General features: G+C 47.7%; 1 protein-coding gene and 1 pseudogene across 1 annotated transcript; both read right to left on the reverse strand.

Moving 5' to 3' along the window:
• Positions 1 to 10,925: 10,925 nt before the first annotated feature.
• On the reverse strand, positions 10,926 to 13,272 carry LOC149343861 (uncharacterized). The gene is made up of 2 exons (XM_089547085.1): positions 12,974 to 13,272; positions 10,926 to 11,529 (listed from the first exon to the last, which is right to left on the reverse strand). Exons 1-2 carry the CDS (start codon positions 13,270 to 13,272, stop codon positions 10,926 to 10,928), a joined length of 903 nt encoding a protein of 300 aa, XP_089403211.1.
• A 106-nt stretch (positions 13,273 to 13,378) lies between these two features.
• LOC149343862 (uncharacterized) lies at positions 13,379 to 16,571 on the reverse strand (annotated as a pseudogene).
• Positions 16,572 to 23,570: the final 6,999 nt, after the last annotated feature.

Here is a 23,570-nt window from a genome sequence, read left to right on the forward strand (position 1 = left end):
CTAGTCCCGCCTTGTGATCATTTCAGCTAGTGGGTTAGTTTACATGCTCCTCAGCGGAACGGTGAAAATTTGAAAAACGCCCTTAAATTCTAGCCCCTAAATCTCGTTTTCGTTCAACAATCGGCCCATTGTGAAAATGGGAATGATCAGTAGCGGGAAATGAACCCTCGCACGCTTATTTGGAAAGCGCGTACCCATCTCGGCTACATGACGGGAAGTCTAAATCTTTTACACTCACATTTAGTGCAGGCGTACCGGTCTTGTAGCTAAAGTTCTCGGCTGTGCAGAGAGGCCACGAAGCGAGAGATTAGGCGGTCTCAATCACTTCTTCTCTGACCCTTTTCGAGTTTTTCTTCTTCATCACAGAAAAACCTGGTCATATGCACTTCGGTTGTCAGGTCTGCTGCCCGATATAAATGTAACATGACTGGAGGTTGGATTGAAAGTATCGCTCTCTATGATCTTCATGTTCTCATTGAAATTTATTATTAGTGTCATCCATTTATATCAAAATCCTTTGCTCTAAGTATACGAGTAACTTTAAATAAAGTTGGCGGAGACACTTAAGACTGCTTACGTGTGAGAAGGAGTACGCACGCCCGCCCCTTCGCTCGCGCCGTCAAATGCAGTCGCCGCGTGCTGCGGAATGACTTATTGATTTAGTTATCTTATTTATTCATTTATTCCATGGACAATAAATGGTACTGCCCCGTGGGGCAGGACCAAAGGAGGTAATTAGTCTCCAGACGAGGCCCTAGCCCCATGGGGCGCAACAGCAGCGGGAACGGAATACATGTAGACAGTACACATACAATTGGATATAACAATCATCACCTTACAAAAATGCCCATGAAGCAAGTTCAAAAAAGAAAGAAACACATGTTATTGTTAACACTTTGTACACAAATATAGAAACCAGAACACAATAACTTTGCATGAGAAATCATTATTCATACGCGTTTGGACTGCTGCTTGGAGTCAACAGAATTTCACTCCAAGTAGCATACCAGAAGTTCACTGTATCCTGTTTATTGACTTGTGGTGTTGTAGCTGATGCTCTTATCAGTTTTTTCTTTCTACTTGTGTGCCCCTCCTGCTTGGGCCAACTCTGGCTTGCAGTATACTGAAATAAATAAATAGTTTTATTCTGCGTTTGATAGTTCTGAGACTTCTATACGATTCTGCGATCTCGAGAATTTCTGGATAATTATTACATAGTTTTATAATTTAATGATCAATTGTCGGTTTAGCATAATTTGTCGCTGGCTTTTCTATGACATTGAAAGTCTTACGCAAATTGTGACAAGTATCTCTATTGAGATAGTGACTAAGAAATCGAGTGTAATTGCTTGATACTTCAAAGAATATGTACGCATATAATTTCTATGTGTATATTTCGTGAAAAGTTCCGATATTTTGTCTTCTCATTAAGGGTACACGGTGTACATTTTCTTTATATAGTGTTTTAATCGCCCTTCGCTGCAGTGCAAATAGCCTATCGTTATCGGTCTTAATCCCAGTTCCCCATATTAAGGCCCGAGTATAGAGCCCTGAGGAACGCCCTATTTAACGTACCTTTCCCTAATGCAATTCCGTGTACGTATGGATGTGAACTGGGACCTCGCATGTAGATAACTGTGTATAAGGCTTTGTGTGATGCCTCTAAAGCCATATGCTTCAAGCTTGTTAAACAAGATGTGGTGCTGTATAGAATCGAATGCCTTCCGAAAATCTAAGCAAATTCAAACTGTAAATAACTTACCTTCAGTATTACGAATGATTTTGTTTTTAATGCGCAGCAGGGCCGTTTCGGTTGACTTTCCTTTTTGAAATCCGCATTGCTATTCGACGATAACTTTCCTTGACAATAAAAAGATACTAAGCCGTTTATATAGGATACGCTCTGCAACCTTGGAGAACAGTGATCAGACTGAGATTGGTCAGTAATTGTTTAACTCACTGTATTTACCACCTTTGTGTATTAAAGTAACATGAGCAATTTTTAATCTTTGTGGAAAAATACCAAGAGATAACATTTGATTGTAAATATGGGTTAGGGACTTTGAGGTAACACTAGCAACTGCTTTAATCGGTAGGGCTTTATTATCATCTTCGCCAGCTGCGGATTTGTTGTAAAGGGAACTCAACGGAGAGGTAACTTCATCTTCAGAAGTAGGAGCAAGAAATACACTGTCATTTACGACATCATTAATATAATGTAAAGGGCTGTACTCTGGTTGGCTATCGGATACGGTCATTGGAGCTCTGACATGAAATAATCATTAAGCAGACTGGCTAACAACCCGCGAGGATATATTTTTCCATTTATTTGTAGTTCAGATGGTCAGTCCGCTGTCGGGGCGTTGGTCAACTCGCGAAAAACTTTCTACGCTCTGCTGTTATTTCGCGCTAAGTTCTCAAGTGTACGTGGAAAAAACGCGAATTTGGCTTTTTTAAAATCTGAATTTGACCTGTTCCTGAAGCGTTTAAGTTCATGCAGTGTTTCAACGTCACGTGTTTTCAGAAACAGACTAAACATTTTATTCTTTTGCTCGATGCGCTTATAAAGATTCTTGGTTATTCATGGTTTCCGGGTTTGTTTTTTTTTTTTACTGAAGCGCAGCTGATAAAAGAAAGGCAGCATTATAGTAGTGTTTTAAGGTGGAAATGAATGCGTCGTATGACTGAGAGGTATCATTTTCAGAGTACACATTTATCTATTGCGAGGTAGCAAGTAAAGACGTGAACAAACTGACACTATAGTGATTAATGTGTCTTCTAGTTTAGTTTCGTTTATAAGGTTTAAGGTCCCAAAGCGTCTCAGGCTATGAGGGACGCCGTAGTGAAGGGCTCCGGAAATTTCGACCACCTGGGGTTCTGTAACGTGCACTGACATGCCACAGTACACGAGCCTCTAGAATTGCGCCTCCATCGAAATTCGGTCGCCGGGGCCGGGATCGACCACGCGTCTTTCGGGTCAGCAGCCGAGCGCCGTAACAATGAGCCACCGCGGCGGGGTGTCTTCTAGTGTATTTTATACTTTGAGAGTTGCCATCTATGGGAAGTGCTGAAAATATGGATAGATTGTCGCTAATATCAGAACACAGGACACCGGACGAAGTCGTATCCTTCGGAATGCTCGTAAAACACAGGTTAATGAACGTGTTTGAATGCGCAGTTACTCTAGTGGCCTCGGTAATCAGGTTTTCCCGACTATTTACAAGCATAACTTCTAGAAGTTGGCATTTCGTTGTTCAGCTGAAAACAGGTCAACATTGAAAGCGCGGACAACTACTACATGCAATTTTTTGACATTTGCAAGAACCAGCAGTCTTTCAACAAAGCTAAGAAAGTTATTAAGGATGCCATGGAGAGGTCGGTAGACTGCAAGAACGAGTCCATTACGACACAGAATTGGAACTGTTTCAAGATCATTGTTCACGCATGTGAAATCTGGCAAACATTCAATGTGATGATGCTCCCGAATAGAAATGAAAGCGCCCCCACCGCGTCTTTCCGAGCAATAAACAGAAACGCGTCTATAATCACAAAAACTGAGTTACTCTGAGCTATCAGAATACCAGGTTTCTGAAAAAACCACAAAGTCAAAGCAAATGCCATAAGAGAAAGGTATGTTTCGATTTCCACATGTTTGTTTCAGAGGCTTCTCGCGTTCATATGAAAGACAGAAACGTTCTTCCTATGCAACCAGCTTTCACTGTTATACAGTCTGTTAAACGATTCAGTCGTGTAAGTGGCCATGATTTGATTTGGATGCCGCACTGGGCATGAACTAAGAGCTAGACAATTTAATTGAGGTCATCTTTGTTTGAGGTCCTGACAGCAGTTGCATCAGGGCATTTGTGTACTGAGACTCGCCCTTCTGAATTCCGAACATACTGATACCCATTTTCTTTCGCTTTACTTTTTGAAAGCCAGCGCAGACGCTTGTTGGTTGACGCCAGGTTGTCAAAGAATATGACTCAATGTTTCGTAGTCTGCAATAGCTTCCTTCTTTCAAACCATTTTGACCTGAGAGTTCGCGACGCAAATCTGACAATTACCACATCTGGCCTGACGGGTTTAGAGGGCAGTCTGTGCAATTCTTCAATGTCATCTTTAGAGAGTTCTGCGATCTCAAGGTGCTGAGCTATTTTATTTACTTCTTCCAAGAGGATTTTCTCGTGGCTTAAGACCGTGCATTTCAATGTTTTGCCTTCGACTGTATTGCTCCAGATCATTTATCTGTTGTTTTAGTCCGGGCACAGCTTTCAGTTCTGGTGAAATTTTCCATTGCGTCTACCCGTCGATGCAAGTCGCTGATTTTCTGGTCGTGCCTGTTCTGTTTGGCTCTTATGTCGTCATAAGTATCCGACAAATGTTGAACGGATTTCTCAATACTTGCTACAGTTTCGTGCAAGTTGAACAGCCTATCTAATTTAGCTTCGAGTGCCGGAACTAGGGAGAGCTTTCTGTGGATTTCCGCAATTTCTGCCTGTATATTTTCAGACGGATTTTGTGCTTCATGTTCGCTTGCACAAGGCTTGCAAGATGAGCATTTTTTTTCTAGTTGATTCTTTCATTTGTCGAAAGGACCGTTCAGATATGGTACTGCATTTGCCAAGGTGGTACTGCAAGTCACATTCACGACATGCCAATATCAAGTCGTCTGCATCAAAGACTTCATGGCAGGACGAGCCCTTATCAGGCATAGCGCGCTTTTAGCAAGCGACGGCCTAAAAACCAAAAAACCAAACAAGGAAAGAGGGCAAGGGCCACAGCAGTAGCAGTAGCTTATTTGGACTAATAGCAAATGAAATGAGGTGATATTTTTCTCAAACCTGCAATTAATTGCAATATGTGTTTAGGCACAAGAACGTTGGACCATGCTTCCGCTACCGCTGCCGCCCAACAAGTGAAGACACCGGGATCCGGGTCGTTGCTTTTGCAGACGGGGCTGGATGACGATTTGTTCACGTGGCCTTCGGTATAGTGATCACAACAGCGGTGATGACGTTGGACAATGTTGTTCGCGCGGCATACTTGCACGGCGGCGCTACCTGCAATAAACTGCGGGATGCGTTTAGGACGTTGGACCATGCTTCCGCTACCGCTGCTGCAGTAACGCGAGGCATGCAGTTGGCGATTCTACGTCTGCATGGCTCTAAGCACCCGCCAACGCTATGCCGACGCATCCCTTTTGATCTGCGCTCTATAACTTCCTGAATGCAGTCGCTGCGCTACCGCACTCTGCCCTTAATGAACAGCGGTTGTCTTGAATTCGCATTACATGCCCTGCCCAAGCCCATTTCTTCCTATTGATTTCGACTAGGATGTCATTAACCCGCATCGTTTTCTCACCCCCTCTGCCCGCTTCGCGTCTCTTAAAGTTAAACAAATAATTTTTGCTTCAATAGCCCGCTGCGTTGCCCTTAAGCTGAGCCATTTTCGTTAGCCGCCACCTTTCTGCGCTATAAGTGAGTACCGGTAAGACACAGTAGTACTATACTTTTCTCTTGAGGGATAGTGGCAAACTGCCAATCATGATTCGACAGGACCTGCCGTATGCGCTCCACCCCACCTAATTCTCCTAGTTGTTTCCCTCTCATGATCCGGATCGGCAGTAACTACCTGCTCTTGGTCACAAACTGCCCTTAGTCACTACCTGAGCTTAAAACTTCCATCACTTCGCTACCAGTTGTGAACTCCTGTTCTATTGCGAGACTGCTGAGTAATTCTCATGAATTCAGCCTGAGAATGTGGAGGCAGAGGTAGGTCAGGCAAAACTCCCCCTTCAGCGCCAGCTGATCGGCCAAGCCTTGGGGGTTGTCAATGAAAGTGAAAATGTATGTAATCAAATTTGGTGTGATCTCATCTGTAGCCTCAGTCTCATTGTCTGTGTTCGTTCCTGCGAGGAAGTAGACTGAGGTCTGGGGTGAGGCTAGCATGCTGACAAACACAATATCTCTCTGTATCCAGCAGAAAATCTGCAGTTCAATCACGACTGTCCATCAGCTCTGAAAGCCGGGCAGTCGCTCTCCTCATTAATGCAAAGCAGGGATTTATTTTTGTTCTCCTCATCTTCTGCAACTTGCCGCTCTACTCATGGCGAATTCCAAAGCGGAATTCCATTAACACTCAGTCCCTCAATCGCTAATTTTAAAGATGATGATGATGGTGTGGCTCAAGTAACAGCAGAAGAGCCCAACCTTTCCGCTCTTGCTGCGGTGTTTGAATATAAAATAAAGCAAAAACACTAAAAAGCCCTTCAGTCATATCCCAGAAAATCAGTGAACACATTCCAGTAAGTCTGTGGGAAAAAGAACGTATTTAGTGACACTTAATGAGAAAAATAAAATCGTTCCTCCAGATCGGTTCCGGGGCGGAAAACAGATCGTGTTGTGCATTGGACACGCGAAATAGATACACCAATTGTATTCTTGCAATTACCTTGTTCTTATTTTTTTTACTTTTGCACTAACAGGTCAGTATATAAACAGTTCACACTCTATTCTAGGTGCATTTACGTGTGAAGTACCGTATTCAGAGCCTACTGGTCCAATTCTATAGAATCGGTCACCGCTGCTGACATACTCGTACCTTTCAAAAAAGCCTTACGATGCAATGCAAAGTTCTTTTGTGAAGGCCCTTGAGGGAACGGAATTAGCATTTTAGAGTGTTTGCAGTACAGCATGGGCACCGGGAACAACGACCACAGAAGCAGGGTGCCTTGTCGCGAGAAGATGAAGAAGAAGCAGGAGTATTAAACCTCACTGTCGCTAAAATGAGGCATCCAAGAAGATCTAAGAATCGCGCGGTCCCCGCGTCGTCTCGGCGCAGGACGCCGAAATCTGGAACAGCGGCGGCACAGGGCGCGGCTCTCTGGCGCAGGATTTCGGAAATTCGCCCGCCAGCAGGACCGAATGCAGCCTCGAACCCTGACAGTCCTAGGGAGGGAGCGGGTGAGGACGGGCAGAAACTCCAGTTTTCGATGTGTCCCCTTGACAGTCCACCAGCAGGACTGCCACCAGATCCCGTCGACAAGGGCTACGCAGCCCTTACGCCACCTGGGTGAGTGTTGAGAATGCACGCTGTAAATGCATTGCATGGCTGCTGTCGAGAGCCGTTTTGCGGGTGAAGTCCTGGAATTACCATTGATCGGAAGGTGGTAGAACGGTTAATAGTTTTTCTCTTGAAGTACTAAATAAATACGCAGCTGCTTATTAAAGGCAATTTAAAATCAGTTTGAAAGAGAGGAGAGTCGGGGTAGTTGTGCAAATCTCGGTGCTAGCCTGAAATTGACCGCGAGCTAACTGAAGAGATGCAGGGAGGAAGGAAGGGAAAATGCATGGAGAAGAAGGCAATGTATTGAAGGTGGTTAGAATAACATCGACCGTCTGGGACTTCTGCTACGCTGGCATTACAGAGCATATGCGATTTTCCTATTTCTCATTCATTTAACTGGAAGCGTCGTGAGTTATGTGCTGTTGCATGAACACCCCGGCAAGGCCCGCAACGGGCCGCTGAAGGACACGACTCAGTTCCGAGCGGAACAAAAGCGGGCTTGCGCCCGTTCCCCACGGTTTTATTCGCAGAGCAAACAAAGTCATTGTTGTTAGGCCAGATTTACAAATCAGCTAAGTGAATTGTGTGTCGACCCAAGAGGGCGCCACACAACATCGACTCCGCCTAGGAAATAATGTTAAGATATTGCGAAAAATACTGCTCTCTTAACATGTGCCGCGAGACAGCAAACATTCTACAATGGTCATCAAACAGAAACTATCCGATTTTATGGCTGTGCTATTTCTGTTATGACGTGTTGAAGGCACAAAAATGTCTCATTTCAGCAGTCATTACACATGGCAAAAGAAAGCACACACATTATACAGTGACTATGGGCACGACATACGATCAACCTCACCCAGAAACAACACTAGATTTGTACATCCACCATAACAGAGAACACACAAGGAGATTCATCATTATACACAACCTATCACAACATCATTGTGCGCTGAATGCGAAAACATGAGGAACTTGCAAAGAAAGGAAAGTGAGTAAAAATAACAGCGATACAGGAGTATTCATTCATTACCCGCTTTATAAAGTCTCCATGACTGGTCCACTGGCCACGGACAGCTCAGTCGCGACTACAGGCCAAGAAAAACAGGTGTGCTACCCTTCGCTCCAGAACTACATCTGGTAGTCTACGGCCCAGAAAGGTGGTTTCCGCTGACGCACTGGGCACCCGCGGCTGTGCGAACTGGAAGTCCCTGGGTCGCTTTGCTCAGGAAAACTTCAACTGCTGTCCTCTGTGGATTCGTGCGCAGTGGTGCGGCCACTTTCGGCTGACTTTGACAGCCTATATTCCTCCCCCTCCCCCCCCCCCCCCCCCCCCCCCCTCTTGTTGCGCGAAGCGTTATCCAGGATATCTGCAACAGGAGGCGACACATTTTCGGGCATTTCGGCACTTGTTTCAGCTCGAAGCTTGTTTCGAGTTGCTGCCATTGCATTCTCAGCAGCGTGTGCTAAGCCTGCATAGGAATAATCTATGCTTGGCGGGCTTGGAATATTTTCTGGGGCCGGCAGTACCCGGACCAGTTTAGAAGCATTCCAGACCTTACCATCACTCAGTAAGAAAGTGCTTGGACCAAGCTGTCGCTGGACTTTGAAAGGTCCAATGTATTTGGATGGACCTGCTCTGAAGGACCGCACCTTCACTGTGTCACCGATTCGTACGGCCGTTGGCTTTGCGCCTCTACGTCTATCAACGTAGTTTTTCATTTGCTGTTGCTTATTTTCAACCCTTTGTCGCACCTGTGTTTGCTCCGAAGATGCGTGTTCTGGAGACGTTGCTATAGCGGAAGTTTGAGGCAAGTTCCAGGTGCTTTGCTGCGAATTATGAAAGGAAGTACAGCTCATGTCGAGTTTCGAGCGCGGTTGCCGGCCGTGCAGCAGGACTGCAGGTGACACGCCCGTAGTTGAGTAGGGTGTGAGCCGGTACCATCCCAGATGTTGCAGGACAGCTTGTTTAACGGGTTCTCCTTGGAGCTGAGCTATTTGAATGGTCTCCTTCAAAACTCTGTTGAATCTTTCAATAAGACCATTTGCTTGAGGGTAGTAATTTGATGACCGCAAATGCTGTATGCCTCTCTCTTTTAGAAAGTCTTTGAATTGTCTCGAAACAAATTGTGGCCCATTATCTGTAACTATCGAGTCTGGAAAACCCTCCCTACTAAAAACAGAGATCAGAAAGTCAATGACATCCTGGGATGTTACTGAAGGAGTGAAGTAGACTTCAGGCCATCTGGAATAATAATCCATTAACGTTATGGCATACGTTGGACGGCGGAATGTTCAAAGGCCCCACAATGTCCATGGCTAGCTTCTGCCAGGGGCGGTCTGGCCAGAGAACTAGCTGGAGGGGTGTGAAGGATGGCTTAGCTGACTTGTCAGCTGCTTGACATATGAGACAGTGTTTGATGCATTCCTCTACCTGTCTATCAAGCTGTGGCCGCCAGTAGCGTTCTCTTAGCAGTTCTTTTGTGCGGACTATGCCCGGATGTGATTCATGGGCCAACTGTAGGAAAGTGGGACGAAGTACTTCAGGAATTACCACGCGATCTGGTCGCATTAGTAGACCATCTACAAAGGATAATTCCTCTTGGATGTGAAAGAATGGCACAAGATCAACTGACAGAGCCTTCTTGTGCAACCAGCCCTTGCTGAGCTGACTGATGACCTTTTGCAGGGTAACGTCAGAAGCTGTTGCATTTTGTACAGTTGCCTTGTCGACTACTGGTGTTGCCAGAGAAACGACTTCTTCCTCCTGATTGTCCAAATTTTCGGCGACGGGCAGCCTGGACAAGGCGTCTGCCACATAATTTTGTGTGCCCTTGCAGTACTCTACTTGGAAATTGTAGTTCAGCAACCGAGCTGTCCAGCGAGAGATGCGTAGTGGTCGGCGACCCGAATCGCCGGCGGAAAGCAAAGCAACCAATGCCTGATGATCGGTTCTGAGTGTAAAACGTCTACCCCACAGATATACATGCCACTTTTCGCAAGCAAACAAAGAGGCTAGTGCCTCACGTTCACCAACTGAGTATTTTCTCTCAGCCGGCGACAGAGCGCGTGACGCAAAAGCAATCGTATGAAGGTGCGACCCTTCTTTCTGCTGTAGTACAGCTCCCAAGCCAACGTCTGAGGCGTCAGTGGTGACTACGACAGGTAATTCCGGGTTGAACATTTGCACAACAGGTTTGCATGCCAAACGCGCCTTAACTCGATCAAAACTATTCTGAGCTTCCACCGTCCATTCAAATGATTGACCTTGTCGGAGCATTTTCCGCAACGGTTCCACTAAATCTGCATAATGATGCAGGAACTTGGCGTAGTAGCCAGCTAGACCTAGGAATGATTGCAGCGACTTGACGTTCGTAGGGGAAGGTGCATTAACTATAGCTTTGATTTTCGATTCCATGGGAGAAATACCCTGGGCCGACAGGTTGTGCCCCAAGAATGTGAGTTCCCTTACTGCAAAAACACATTTCTGATTCAATTTCATTCCTGTTGTGGAAATGCGAGACAGCACTTCCTTCAAGTTACGATCGTGCTCCGGCTTGGTCCGTCCCCACACTAAAATGTCATCCAAATAGCACACTACGCCCGTACAGCCTTTCAACACGTGTGACATAAGCTTTTGAAATGTAGCCGGAGCAGAGGCTAAACCAAAACAGACTCTTTTAAACCTAAATAGTCCTTCATGGGATATGAACGTTGTCAACTCACGACTTGTTTCCGTGAGTCCCACTTGATGGTATGCTGAAGCCAAGACCAGCTTTGAGAACCACGTAGCTCCTGCGAGCAACTGCAAGAGTTCCTCCGTGTGCGGAAGTGGGTAGCCGTCGACGACAATAGCTTGGTTAGGGCTCCCGCAAGTCCACACACAGGCGAAGGGAGCCATCCTTCTTTTTCACGACGACCAGCGGAGACACCCACTCCGATGCGTCGACGCGTTCGATGATGTCCTCGCGCTCCAGGCGCGCGAGCTCGTCGGAGACTTGTTGTCGCAGTGCTAGCGGAAGGCGTCTCAGCTTCGCACTGACGGGAGGAACATCTGGTCGGCGGTTGATTTGATGGACGTAGTCCTTGACAAAACCGAGCTCACTCGAAAACAAGGCTTCAAATCCTGGCGGTGTGTTCTCCGGAACCTCGAACGGATGACAAGTGGCTTGGAGACAAGTGAGGGTGGACCCCATCACGTTGATGTGCAGTTTCTGAATGGCGTCAAGGCCCAGCAACGAAGATCCTTGTCGAGTTACATGAAAAGTTACCGATGCTTGAGTATCGTTGTACTGTATGTCAGCTTCGAAGGTGCCCAGTGTGGGAATCAACTTGCCGGAGTAGTCCCGGAGAGCCAGGGTTGACGACGACAAAGTGTAGAAGCGTGCAAAATATTTCCGAAAATCAGCATTGTTGACAAGAGAAACGGCAGCCCCAGTGTCGACAATAGAGGAACTGGGTTTCCTTTAAACGTTACGGTAGCTATTATCTCTTTCTTATTTTGTGGCAATTCTACGCCCAGAATATGCGGAGAATTCAGGATGTGTACTTCCTCCACGGTAGAGGCCGGCGCCTTCGACGCGCGAAGTGTCGCGGACTGATGCTGTGAGCGACAGACTAGAGCGAAGTGTCCAATTTTTCTACAATTGTTGCAACGACGATTGCGGGCTGGACAGTTTCTTGCGTTTGCATTATGTTTCGGAGAGCCACAACGATAGCAAGACGGTTGACGACTCCCTTCCTGGCTTTCTCGCTCGAACTCCGGGCGCCTTCTTCCATCTTGGCTGCTTCTACCTCCTTCCTCGGTTCCGGGGACGCCACGGTGGAAACCCGACGCTGTGTGATTGCGCCATCCGCCTTCTTGCTCACGAGCACGAGCGGGCGCTCGAAATCCTGAAGTTGCTTGACGAATGCATCCCTGTTCGATCGTCGGATTTTCCGTTACAGGTTCGTCGACGCAATTCAATTCAATTCAATTCAATTCAATGTTTATTTTACAACTCTAGGTTGGGGGGCACCTCAGCGAAAAAGCAGTTTTTCACTGCTTGAGAGTGCCGAGGGCCCTCGCATACATCAGCAGGCGACAGTTTTAGCAGGAGGCTGCTTTACATGGAACATATTACAGGCATAAACACAGGCATAAACACAGGGATAAACACAGGGATAAACGCAATATAAAGGCAGTATAAACGCAGTATAAACGCAGGTATAAACACAGGTATAAACAAAGGTATAAAGAATAGATATGTGGTTACCGAAATAACAGTGCAACCTGATGGTATTACCAGAGGGATACAATCAAAGCATCAAAAGGATTGTTTCAACGTTTCATGAAATATTCGCGAACTTGTCTCCGAGTAAAAGTAGTGAAATCAGCACGCAGTTTTTCATGTTTATTCAGCACAAAGGGAACCTGGTATGTAAGTGATTGAAGTGAGTATCCCGTGCGACGATGTGGTAGAAACCACATGTCTGAAGCACGGGTTCGAGGATCACTTCTTTGACTAGTTAAGCAAGAAGAAGCGGTTAAAAATGCTTTAAAATCTTCACTTGAAAAGAACAACGAGTAGACTAAGCGCAATAAACCGGCGTTCCCTCATAAGCTGCATTTGCTTGCTGTACGGCTTCAAAAGCTTTGCCAACTTCTTCTGTCTTGGCCAGCGTAAGCGTTCGGCCAGCGTTCAGAAAACGTTCGCGCAACGCTGGGTTTGAGACGCCTTCGATGATCTGATCTCGGATGCGCTCGTCGAACGCCGAGCCAAATTCGCACGTCAACGCAAGTTGTTTAACTGCCGCTACATACTGGGTAAATGGCTCACCGGGCAGTTGAAGTCTCCGGAAAAAACGGTGTCTCTCAACGATGAAATTCGTTGTGTCTGCAAACAGCAGGTCCAAGCTCCCGACTAACTGTGTGTATTCGTCTGTGGTCGTCGCTTCCGTGGCAGGCTCGAGCGGCATCTGCGGAAGTGCTTCAGCCGTTATGACGGCGACTGCGGACGCTTGCCTAGTTTCTTCATTGTTGAAATGCTGGCGCTGTCCCTCCGCTCCGAGCAGCGTGAGAAGGAGTGCCGCTTTCCGCTCCGGTGCCCAGTCGCTACCACCGGCCGACAGGAGGTACGCCTCGAAAAGTTTGAACCAACGCTTCCACGGCACTGCAGGCGAACCGGGCGCAGACAAAAACGGCGCGGGAGCGAGGCCTGACGCCATGCTGACGCAAAGTCTCTAAAGTTGCAGGATAGGTGGAGCGGGGCAGCAAAACAGAGGCAAGTCGAAGCAAATGGTACGACAGTCGGGGCAAGCGTACAAACGTCACTTACTTTGATCCCATCCTCGTCGCCAAAATGTGGTGTTGCATGAACACCCCGGCAAGGCCCGCAAAAGGCCGCTGAAGGAGAGAGAGAGAAAACTTTATTTACAAAGGAAATCGGGGCACGCCCCAGGGTCTCCGCACGAACCCACTGCACTCAAGTGTTTATGTTCCTGAGGTCCATAACACTGGCAGCACGGCCGGTGGCGATGGTCTGCACGGCCGGGTCCTCCGAGCGCAGCAGGGTCTCCCAGTCCTCCCAGGTCTTGAGGTTCTCTAGGTCCCGCGGGGGAGGGTCCGCCGGGCAGAGGAAAAGGATGTGGAGGGAAGAAGCGAAGGGTTCTGGGCATAGGGCGCAAGCAGGAGTGGGGAAGGAGGGATGATAGTGGGTTAGGGTAAGGGGCGAGGGGAGAGTATGTGTTTGTAATCTGCGCCAGAGTGTTGCGTGTCTGTTATCTAGGGAGGGGTGGGGCGGGGGTAGAGCTGGCGAGAGGCTCTGTATGCCTGGGTGAGCTCACTGAATGAGTGCATGCGATCCTTCGTGAATCCCCGATCCGAGGCCACCTGAGCCCGGTTTAAAGAACCTCGGGCTAAAAGGTTGGCGGCCTCGTTTCCGGGATTCCCGGAATGCGCAGGCACCCATATCAGCTCCACTTGGCGGGGCGGGGGTGCATCGGGCGAGTCCAGTATGCCAAAAGCAGGGACATGAACTCGGCCTCGAGCAAAATTTAGAATCGCAGTTTTAAAGTCAGTTAAAATATACCGGGCTTCCGTGCGGGTTATAGCAAGTGCAATGGCGGCTTCCTCTGCAGCCTCTGGGGACGTGTCTGGAGGGAGAGGTAGTGTGAGGAGGGTGGATGAAGAGGAGTCCACCGCAGCTGGTGTCGCTTCATCACCCGTGCAGGCAGCGTCCACCCATACGGCGTCCGGCTGGGGGCCGTACGCTCAATGGAGTGCCTTCGCACGGGCTCTGCGGCGCTGCTCATGGTGGGACGGGTGCATATTCCTCGGGAGCGGCCTGATGAGAAGCTCTCGGTGAAGGGATCGTGGGATGGCGAGGAGGGTTGGGTCGTTGGTCGGTATTTTGATTCCCAGGGAGTCCAGGATATACCGACCTGTGGAAGTTTTTGTGAGCCTGATGTATTGGGCCTGTCGGTGGGCCTCCACCAGTTCCCCGATCGTGTTGTGGAGGCCCAGGCCTAGTAATCTGTCTGTGGGTGTGTTGAGGGGAAGATGAAGTGCTACCTTGAATGCCTTGCGAATCAAAGCATCCAAAGCGTTTATGTCATGTTTGGATAGTTGTAAGTATGGGGTAGTGTACAGTACACGGCTGAGGACAAAGGCATGAATGAGGCGACATAGGTCGCGCTCCTTCATGCCTCTATGATGTCCCGAAACCCTGCGGATGAGGTGCGATATCGCGCCTGCAACCTGCTTGAGTTTCTTGAGGGTAGTGGTGTTTTTGCCGTCGTTCTGGATGTGCAGGCCCAATACACGGAGGGTGCCAACCTCAGGTACCGGGTAACCATTCAATTCAATGGCAATGGGGGAGCGGGGACAGCGGTGGTTCTTAGACCGGATGTGGAGCAGTTCGGACTTCTCTGGGGAGCAAGACAGTCCAATGGTCCGTGCGTAATTTTGGGTGAGGGTGGCTGCTTCCTGTAAGGTGTTCTCTATGTCGCCATCACTGCCGTAGGTGGTTCACAGGGTGATATTGTCGGCATAAAGATTGTGCTTGAGGTGGGGAATAGTTGCCAAAATCCGGGCGAGGGGTATGAGGGTAATGTTAAAGAGAAAGGGGGAAAGGACGGACCCTTGAGGGGTGCCGATACTCTGAAGTGTGTAAGAGGGGGAAGACAGAGGGCCGAAGTGTGTCTCAGCCGTGCGGTCAGTCAGGAATGCTTGAATGTAGGCATACGTGCGCACACCCACATTCAATGGGGATAGAGCAGTCATGATCGCCTGATGTTCAATGCGATCAAAAGCTTTGGAGAGATCCAAAGCTAAGACTGCCTTGGTGTGACCTGGAAGAAGCGGGTCAGAAAGGTCGTGTGTGAGTTGCAGCATGGCATCCTGTGCGGATAGATGAGGGCGGAATCCCACCATGCTATGCGGGTAGAGATTGTTGTCCGCCATGTGACTTGTGAGTCTCGCTAACACAACATGCTCGAGGAGCTTCCCGAGGCATGAGGTAAGCGAAATCGGGCGAAGGTTTTGAATGGTGAGTGGTTTGTTGGGTTTTGGTATAAATATTACCTTCGCGTGGCGCCAGGACTGCGGGAGGTTACCCTCCCTCCAGCACTGGTTGAAGTATTTCGTAATGTGGGTGATCGATCGGTCATCCAGATTACGGAGCATGGAGTTTGTGATTGGTCTGCACCAGGTGCGGAGTTGGCGCGGAGAATTAGGAGGGCCGCTCTGACTTCCGTCTCCGTGATGTCGGTGTCGAGTGTGGGGTAGAGGTGTGGGGCCGCCTGGAGATGTGTACATGATTTGAAGTGTGTCTAAAAGGGTGTCGGGATCGTCAATGTGTTCATGTGTGAGGTGTGTCACGTGGTGCTGTGCTGCTGATTTGGTGCGTGTGGGGTCAATGAGGTGTCGGAGGAGTTGCCATGCACGTTTGCTGGACAGGTTTCCGGCGATGCCGTCACATATCTGTCCCCAGTTGGATCGACAGAGCTCCTCAGAGTGCTGTTGGATTTGTGTCTGCAGCGCGGCCAGCCGCTTTTTAAGCGTTCTGTTGTGTTTGTTGCCTTTCCAGCGTTCCAGGATGCTGTGATAAGCCTCCCAGAGGTGGGCTAGGCGTGTGTCAAGGGTCGGTGTTTCGGTACATCGAACATGTTTTGGTGTTTCGGTGTTTCGAACATCGGTTCAGCGCACTGACCGATGTTCGTGAACTATGGTCCTGTTTCAAAAACATTGTAAATACTTGCGAAAAGAGATACGTTCCGCTTCGAAAAAAACGCATAAACAGGGAGTACCCGTGGATAACGCGCGAGATAATTCAACTTAAAAGAAAAATAAAACGACGGCATAAAAAAGGAAACAAGAATGACATTGCAAGTCTTGTTAACTGCTTACAGAGCAAAATCCGAGACGCAAAAGCTCGCTTCTTTGATTTGACGCTGCCTTCCTTCATGGCTCACAACCCTCATAAGTTTTGGCGCTACTTACCTGAAGAACAGTCAACTGGTTCCATCATTACAGATTTCAGCGACACCATAAGTAAACATGATGACATTGCAAATGAATTCAATAAGTTTTTCCAGTCCGTTTTCACCAGAACAGCCTCTCACGCTTCTCTACCCGCATACACAATCAAGGAACCCATGACAGAACTAATCATTAGTGAAGATGGAATCCTTTCTCTTTTACAAACACTTGACACAAAAAAATCTCCGGGTCCTGATTCCATCTCGAATACATTTTTAGTCCGATACGCTGACTGGGTGTCTAAATACCTGCATAAAATTTACACAACATCTTTACAAACACTCGTAATTCCAGATGACTGGCGCTGTGCCAAAATAATTCCTATACACAAATCAGGTTCTAAAACTGAACTGAATAATTATCGTCCGATATCGTTAACAAGCACTAGTTGTAAAATGATGGAACACATTATTTTTAAAGCCATAATCTCATATCTAGAAAATAATAATCTCATTTATGAAAAAAAACATGGTTTCAGAACAGGGCTTTCAACAGTAACGCAGCTTGCTGAAATTACTCACGACATCGCTAACATAATTAATGAAGGCTACCAGATAGATGCTATATTCTTAGACTTCTCTAAAGCATTTGATGTTGTTCCTCACGATGACCTTGTAACAAAATTACTATCTTTTGGCATTGATCGCAACATTGTGTCATGGATTTCCTGCTATTTGCAGAACAGAAAACAATGCGTTAAAATAGGTGAATACGTTTCGCAAAACCTGGATGTGTATTCGGGTGTACCCTAGGGATCAGTACTTGCGCCTCTTTTGTTCCTCATTTATATAAATGATATTCATTCCTGTGTTAGTTCATCGATCCAGCTTCGCCTTTTTGCAGACGATTGTGTCGTATATATAGCTGTAAAAAAATCTGACGATCAAATTCTCCTTAACAATTCCCTAGAATCAATCCACGCTTGGTGTATGACCTGGGGAATGAAACTTAACGCAGATAAAACCAAAAGTATCACATTCACTAATAAGAAGCATCCTCTAAGTTTTACATACACACTTGGTGACATACAGGTTAAAAAATATGATCAGGTGAAATATCTGGGGCTCATCCTAACATCTAACCTGCGTTGGGAGCCCTACATCAAATCCATTTGCTCTAAAGCAGAAGGTAAATTACATTATTTAAGGAGAAAGCTCCGTAACACGCCGGCCCATATTAAACTCAGTGCCTATAAAACTCTTATAAGACCTACCCTAGAATATGCGGATATAGTCTGGAGCCCCCATCAAAAAAGTTTAATCAACAAATTAGAGCGCATCCAAAAACTAGCAGTGAGGTTTGTCTATTCAAAGTATTCACGTCAAACTAGCGCTACCAGTCTAATAGTTCAGTCAAATTTACAAAGCCTGTCACAGAGAAGAATCATTTCAAGATTAAAGTTTTTGTTCCAACTTCTTCACGGTCACTTCAAAATAGCCAATTCACAATACTTACACCCGCCATTCAAACACTCGTCTAGAACAAACCATAGTAAAACACTTCGTCAACCAGTCAGCCGTGTAAATATCCACAGGTACTCCCTGTTTCCAGATGCTATATCATATTGGAATAAATTGCCTGAAGATGCGGTGAAGTGTACGTCCGTGGAACCATTTCTTAATTATATCGAAAAAATTGACTTTTCTGTTTAATTCTCTCCTAATCTTTTTGTGTTTGGGTCAGAGAACATCTCTGTATTTTTGAATTTTTGTTTTTTACTCTGTTTGATCAATGATGCATTGTAAACACTCCTGCATGGGCCCGAAAAGGGCCTGCAGTATGTTCAAATAAATAAATAAATAAATAAAATGTGTCGCGTGTTGTGGTGAACGTCATGCTTGAGTGATTGCACCCATGCATCGATGTCTGCGATGGGAGTGTCTGGGAGGGCGGTGCGTGCAGCGCGAAAGGCATCCCAGTTATTGAGTTCGTGTGTCATACTTGCATGACGGGGTGGTTTGTATGGGACAGTGATTTGTATAATGTAATGATCACTGCCCAGTGTATGTTGTGTTCTGTTCCAGGTAACGCCGCGGATACAGCGGCTCAGCGTCAGGTCCGGACTGGTGTCCATGCTGACACTGTTGCCGATCCGCGTAGGCGTCTGAAACGTGTTGTGCACAGTGAGTTGGAGGTTCTGCAGGAGCAGCCAGAGCCTGCGACCTCGATGTGTCGTGGTTGTGTATCCCCAGTCAGTATGCTGACTGTTTAAGTCCCCACCGATGAGTAGGGGATGTTTCCCTGCTAGATGGTGTAGCTTTCGCAGAAGTGATTCTAGCGGGGCCATCGGCAGGGACGGGGGGTGGTATATGTTTGCTATAAATATAGAAGGAAGTGAATGTGTGTGATGTATAAGTTCCGTGATCACGCAGGGCGTCTAAGACGTAATGTGATGAGTTTTGTAGGTGAGGCTGCGGTGGATGAGTGTGGACGCCCTGGGTGTGTTAGTGGTATCCGAGTGTGTAGATGTGTAGCTGGGGAGGGTTGCTCGGTGTGCAGTCTCCTGGAGAAGAAGTATGTGGGGCGTGGGTGTGATGGTGGGAAGGAGAAGTTGCAGAGGTGCGCGCTTTGCCCGGAAGCCGCGGCAGTTCCAAGTTATAATGGGGAGATAATTAGTGTTCCCCCCCGCCATATTGGATGGTGGGGGGATTGAGGGTAGTAAGACGGGTGTCAATTGGTATGTGTGGCTCAGGAAAGGTGTTTTGTGCTTACGAAGGTAGGATGGTGGGAGTGGAGGGGGTTTGAAGTTGGGTGAAGCGATGGGTAAGATTATGTTCCAAGAGCTCCATCATCTTGGTAAGCATAGTGTCCATGCGCTGCTCAAGTTTTTCGGTGAGGGTGGCGGCAAGGTGATTGAATCTGGCCTCGAGGCGGGCGTCTAGCTCTTTTAGTTTATGGTCAAATTTTGCTTCGGGTGCTGCTAATTTAGCGTCTATTTCTGGGGGCACGGGAGGGGGTGTGGCGTCTGTGGTGTGCTGTTTCCTTGCAGGAGGGGTGCTCGAAGTGTCTGTGGATGATGAGCTCGAATTTATGACAGGGGGTGCGGGTTGATGGGGCATGGAGGGGGCGGGGGTGCTTAGGAGAGAGGAAAGGCGGCTTACCTGGTCACGCAAGGCCTTGAGTTCCTGGTCTCTGGGGTCTGCCTGGGAGGACTGGGGCGGTGGGGGTTGACGGGTGGTTTTGCCGAAAACACGGTCTGCCCAGGAGAGACGCGTGGCGTTCTTGCTGCCATTCTGCCGGCTTGTAGAAGGCGACCGGGAAGCCGTCGAGCTGCGTCTGCTGGCTGTGCCTGGTTGATCGCAGCGGGAAAGCCGCGATGTATCCGGAGGAGAGAGAGCGTTCTTCGGGGATGCTTGTTTGCGGCCCCGTCCCTTGCAGTTCCCGGTGCCGGTCATATGAGGGCCTCCGCAGAGAATGCAGCTGGGGGTGCATGAGGGCACATCTTCCTTTGGGTGGGACTGCCCACAGCGGGGGCACTTATGGGATCTTGGGTGGACACACACGTCTGCCCGGTGACCAGGGACGCGGCAGTTAGTGCAGGCGTCTATATGCCCTCGATAGGGTGTGCACCTGTGGAGGGCTCCTTCATAAAGAACGGCTCGTGGGACAGGTCCAGCTCAGAAAGTGATTAGGATGGAACGCGTGGAGTCCATTCGGCGGGCGTCCACGATGAGGGCGTCTGGGTTGCCGGTGATCAGGTCTTGCAGGAGCTCTGTAGGGGTCTCATTCCAATAAGCATTGGAGATGACTCCGCGTACCGCTCCATCCGGCGGGGCTATGTAAGCTGCGGCGGCGAAGTCCTTGCCTTGGTTTTTGATGCTGGTTACGCTAACCAGGGCAAGCGCGTCAGCTTTTATGGGCGTGCTTACGGTGCACGTATTGTTTACGGGGTGTACCCTGATTTGGGTACGCGTTGGTTCTTGTAGCGGGGACGCCGCTTGAAGGATGGCTTCCCGTAGTTGTCGGGGTGGAAGCAGGTCCAGCTGAATATACCGGGTGTCTTTTTAACAGATGATTGGCCGCTAGGGGGCCGAGTAGTACAGACGCACCCCACATCGGCTCCGCACAAAGACAGCGGAATTCGCCAATCGCCAGCATCATCGGCCCAAATTTCACCATCCACTGATCTACGAATGTGAGTGCCGCACGCCATCAATTTTTGGCCCGACTAAGCCATTTTTCGGGCACCCACGGCCCCTTCTTTGTGACCTCTTCGCCTGAGCTAGGCCTCGCTCCACTGGGAGCTAGGCCTACTGCGTCGGACGCTTCCGCCACCAACACCATCATGAAGGTGCAGGTGCAGGGAGAGGTTCTTAACCCCCACGACTACGACCCAAGGGACTGGACACACATTCTTAGTGTGCCTGCCCGCTCCAAGGACGTCCTTTCACCATCCCGAAGCCAGGAGGCCGCAGCCTCTGCTACCGGTGCCCCCAAGTCTGCGCGCCTTGACAAGTCAGCGCACCTACAAGCAACGCGCACAGCTGCGCAGCGTTCGCGGCAGCAGCCGCCGCTTCCTGCTGCAGACTACAAGGTCGTGTTCAGATCACGAGGCGGGCTGCAGCCGCTGAAGGACACGACTCAGTTCCGAGCGGAACAAAAGCGGGCTTGCGCCCGTTCCCCACGGTTTTATTCACACAGCAAACAAAGTCATTGTTGTTAGGCCAGATTTACAAATAAGCTAAGTGAATTGTGTGTCGACCCAAGAGGGCGCCACACAACAAGTTGCTTTAATGCGACAGCGCAAATGGTTCCGTGTTGCAGCAAATCCGGAGTCTTCTTCATTGGCCGTGAGTGAAAAAAAGACAAAAAACACGAGAAAAGCAACCTACGGGGCAGGTGGTCCACTTTAGCCTTCGTGGCCTTGTGACATCATTATAACGTGCTCACCGTATTGTGAGCAAACTGCCCACCGTGGTAGGTGGCAGTTAAAGTGGTGGGGAGAAGTTCATCGTAAAAAGCAGCTTTCGTCTCACTTGCCCCGTCTCACTTTCAGAAGAAGACTGCTGGAGTTGCCCTTACAGCATCTTGGCCTTAGTTTGAGCAGCCCACTCTTGCTATCATTTGTTGCAACCACGCTTGAGTTCAGCCACAGGTCTATTTGTGACGCTGTTCAAATTTCTTGCTGGAATCTCATCGACTGCCTTGGTAAAGCTTACAGTATTGTCTTTTTTATGCTTTATTATATTTCGAATTTCTCTCTCTTTTTCTCTGTCTCTCTCTCCAATCCAAACCCCTACCTTTTTTCACTCCTTGTGGTAGACTCCCCCGGCGTTGCTCTCTGCCGTGTGCTTTTCTTTTGCCTTTAGTATGTACAGGTGAATAGCAACCTTTACCTCCCTATTCTTGGCCGATCCCCCAGTGTGGTTATGTGCCATGCTTTCAAAAGCTAACAACAACAACAACAACACTTGCCCCACCGGTCACAGCATCTGCCATCGCAGGGCACTGGGGCATCGGTTAACCGTTGTACTACAGGGCCAGTTATGGTATGAGGATTCTCGGGGATCAATGAACGTAATTTAGAGAATGATCAATTTTAGCATATATTGATTATAAACCCAATAAGGCTAACGAAGAGTTGAAGTGTCCATTCAAGATTTTGATCGCGACTTTGTTCTCACCCGCTTGAGCCCGCGCTGCTGTTGTATTGCATTACTTGGTAATTTATGCGCTGTCTAGATTATTTTTGTCAGAACAAGGGGCCTCCCATAAGTTAGCGGCATTATTTGGATAACACATTCATTGTAGGTCATTTTTGAAAAATGTATTCAGAGCAGAAACGCGGGCTTTCCTCCACGCTTGTTGTGATGAAAAGCAGTCAAAGCTGTTATCTTAAACAAAATATTTCTGCAATTACTAACTTCGCGCTTAGGAGAGGTCTGGCAATAATTAAATTATGAATGCGCAGTGAAACTTTTAATGAAATCACACTAGTTGCCCGGAATTTTCTAATGGCCTTTACCGCTCAGTAAACATAAGGACGAGCTCCTAAATGTAGACATAAGCAGCGGAACTGTTTGTGTAGCAAAAAGTCACTCGGGAAGCAACTAGCGTAATACTCAAAACTACTTGGCAAGTGTGACACCTTGCGATAGGAGAATTAGAGAAAAAAGCGGGATAAAGAAAAAGAAAGTAATTATAGCAAAAATTCAGCAGGCTTGCAATAGGTGGTTATGAATGGCTAATTTGAACAAAGTTGGGTCGATGCTGGATGTGATGTGAAGAAGCAGGTTGTTCCAATCTCCTGTACTTTTTTGGGGGGGAGAGACGGAATCGATGTGGAAGCTATTGGGTTAACGTGGTATATTACAGTAAGACTAGCCGGACTAGTTGGTTCATACTTATGAACGGTGGATGTCCGCGGCAGGGTTTGGACAACATGAGGGAACACACACGACACTTAGAACTGGTATGCTAACATTTAAATAATCACCGTTGAAAAACGAAATGTACTTGGGTGGCTGAGAAACATCGTACTGTAAGAGATTATTTACACTGCACGTCCAACACTCTCGCCCAAATCTTTTGAAACATAAAAAACTGTAGGACACTGTTGTTGAAATATTGAAGGTAATGATATATTCTTTCGATATGGAGAAAAATCTTTTTTTTTATAGTGCATCCATCGATCGCACGGAGCAGTCAAGACTGCCATAGAAAACCAATAGGGAGCGCGTTTGACGATAGCGGAAACGTCAATAAAAAAAAAAAACGCAAGACCGCTGTCGGGTGATCTGCGGATATATTGATAGTTATGGTGCAATCTTATATTATGCGAAAAAATGCGTTTATAAACGGTTTCCGGCTCAAAAATGCTTTTGTCCAGAATTCTTTGGCAAGGATATACTTAGTGCAACAGACACAGCAGCGGGGCTTTATGGTCCTGTAACTTAAAGTCAATTCCCTTGCTATGACTGTAGCCTCCCTTACAAAAAAGCTTTACACAGTCTGTAGAAAGTCTACAGACTTATGTCTATAAAGT

This window comes from Amblyomma mixtum, chromosome 5, assembly GCF_055824585.1.
Source record: "Amblyomma mixtum isolate Tamu chromosome 5, ASM5582458v1, whole genome shotgun sequence".
Taxonomy (NCBI): Eukaryota; Metazoa; Arthropoda; class Arachnida; order Ixodida; family Ixodidae; genus Amblyomma; species Amblyomma mixtum.

Excerpts from the sequence above, each read along its gene's own strand:
- LOC149343861 (XM_089547085.1), bottom strand. The coding sequence starts at position 13,272 with ATGGCGTCAGGCCTCGCTCCCGCGCCGTTTTTGTCTGCGCCCGGTTCG. Across the intron at positions 11,530-12,973 it reads ACCACAGACGAATACACACA|GAAACCCAGTTCCTCTATTG; the intron begins GTTAGTCGGGAG and ends TAACGTTTAAAG.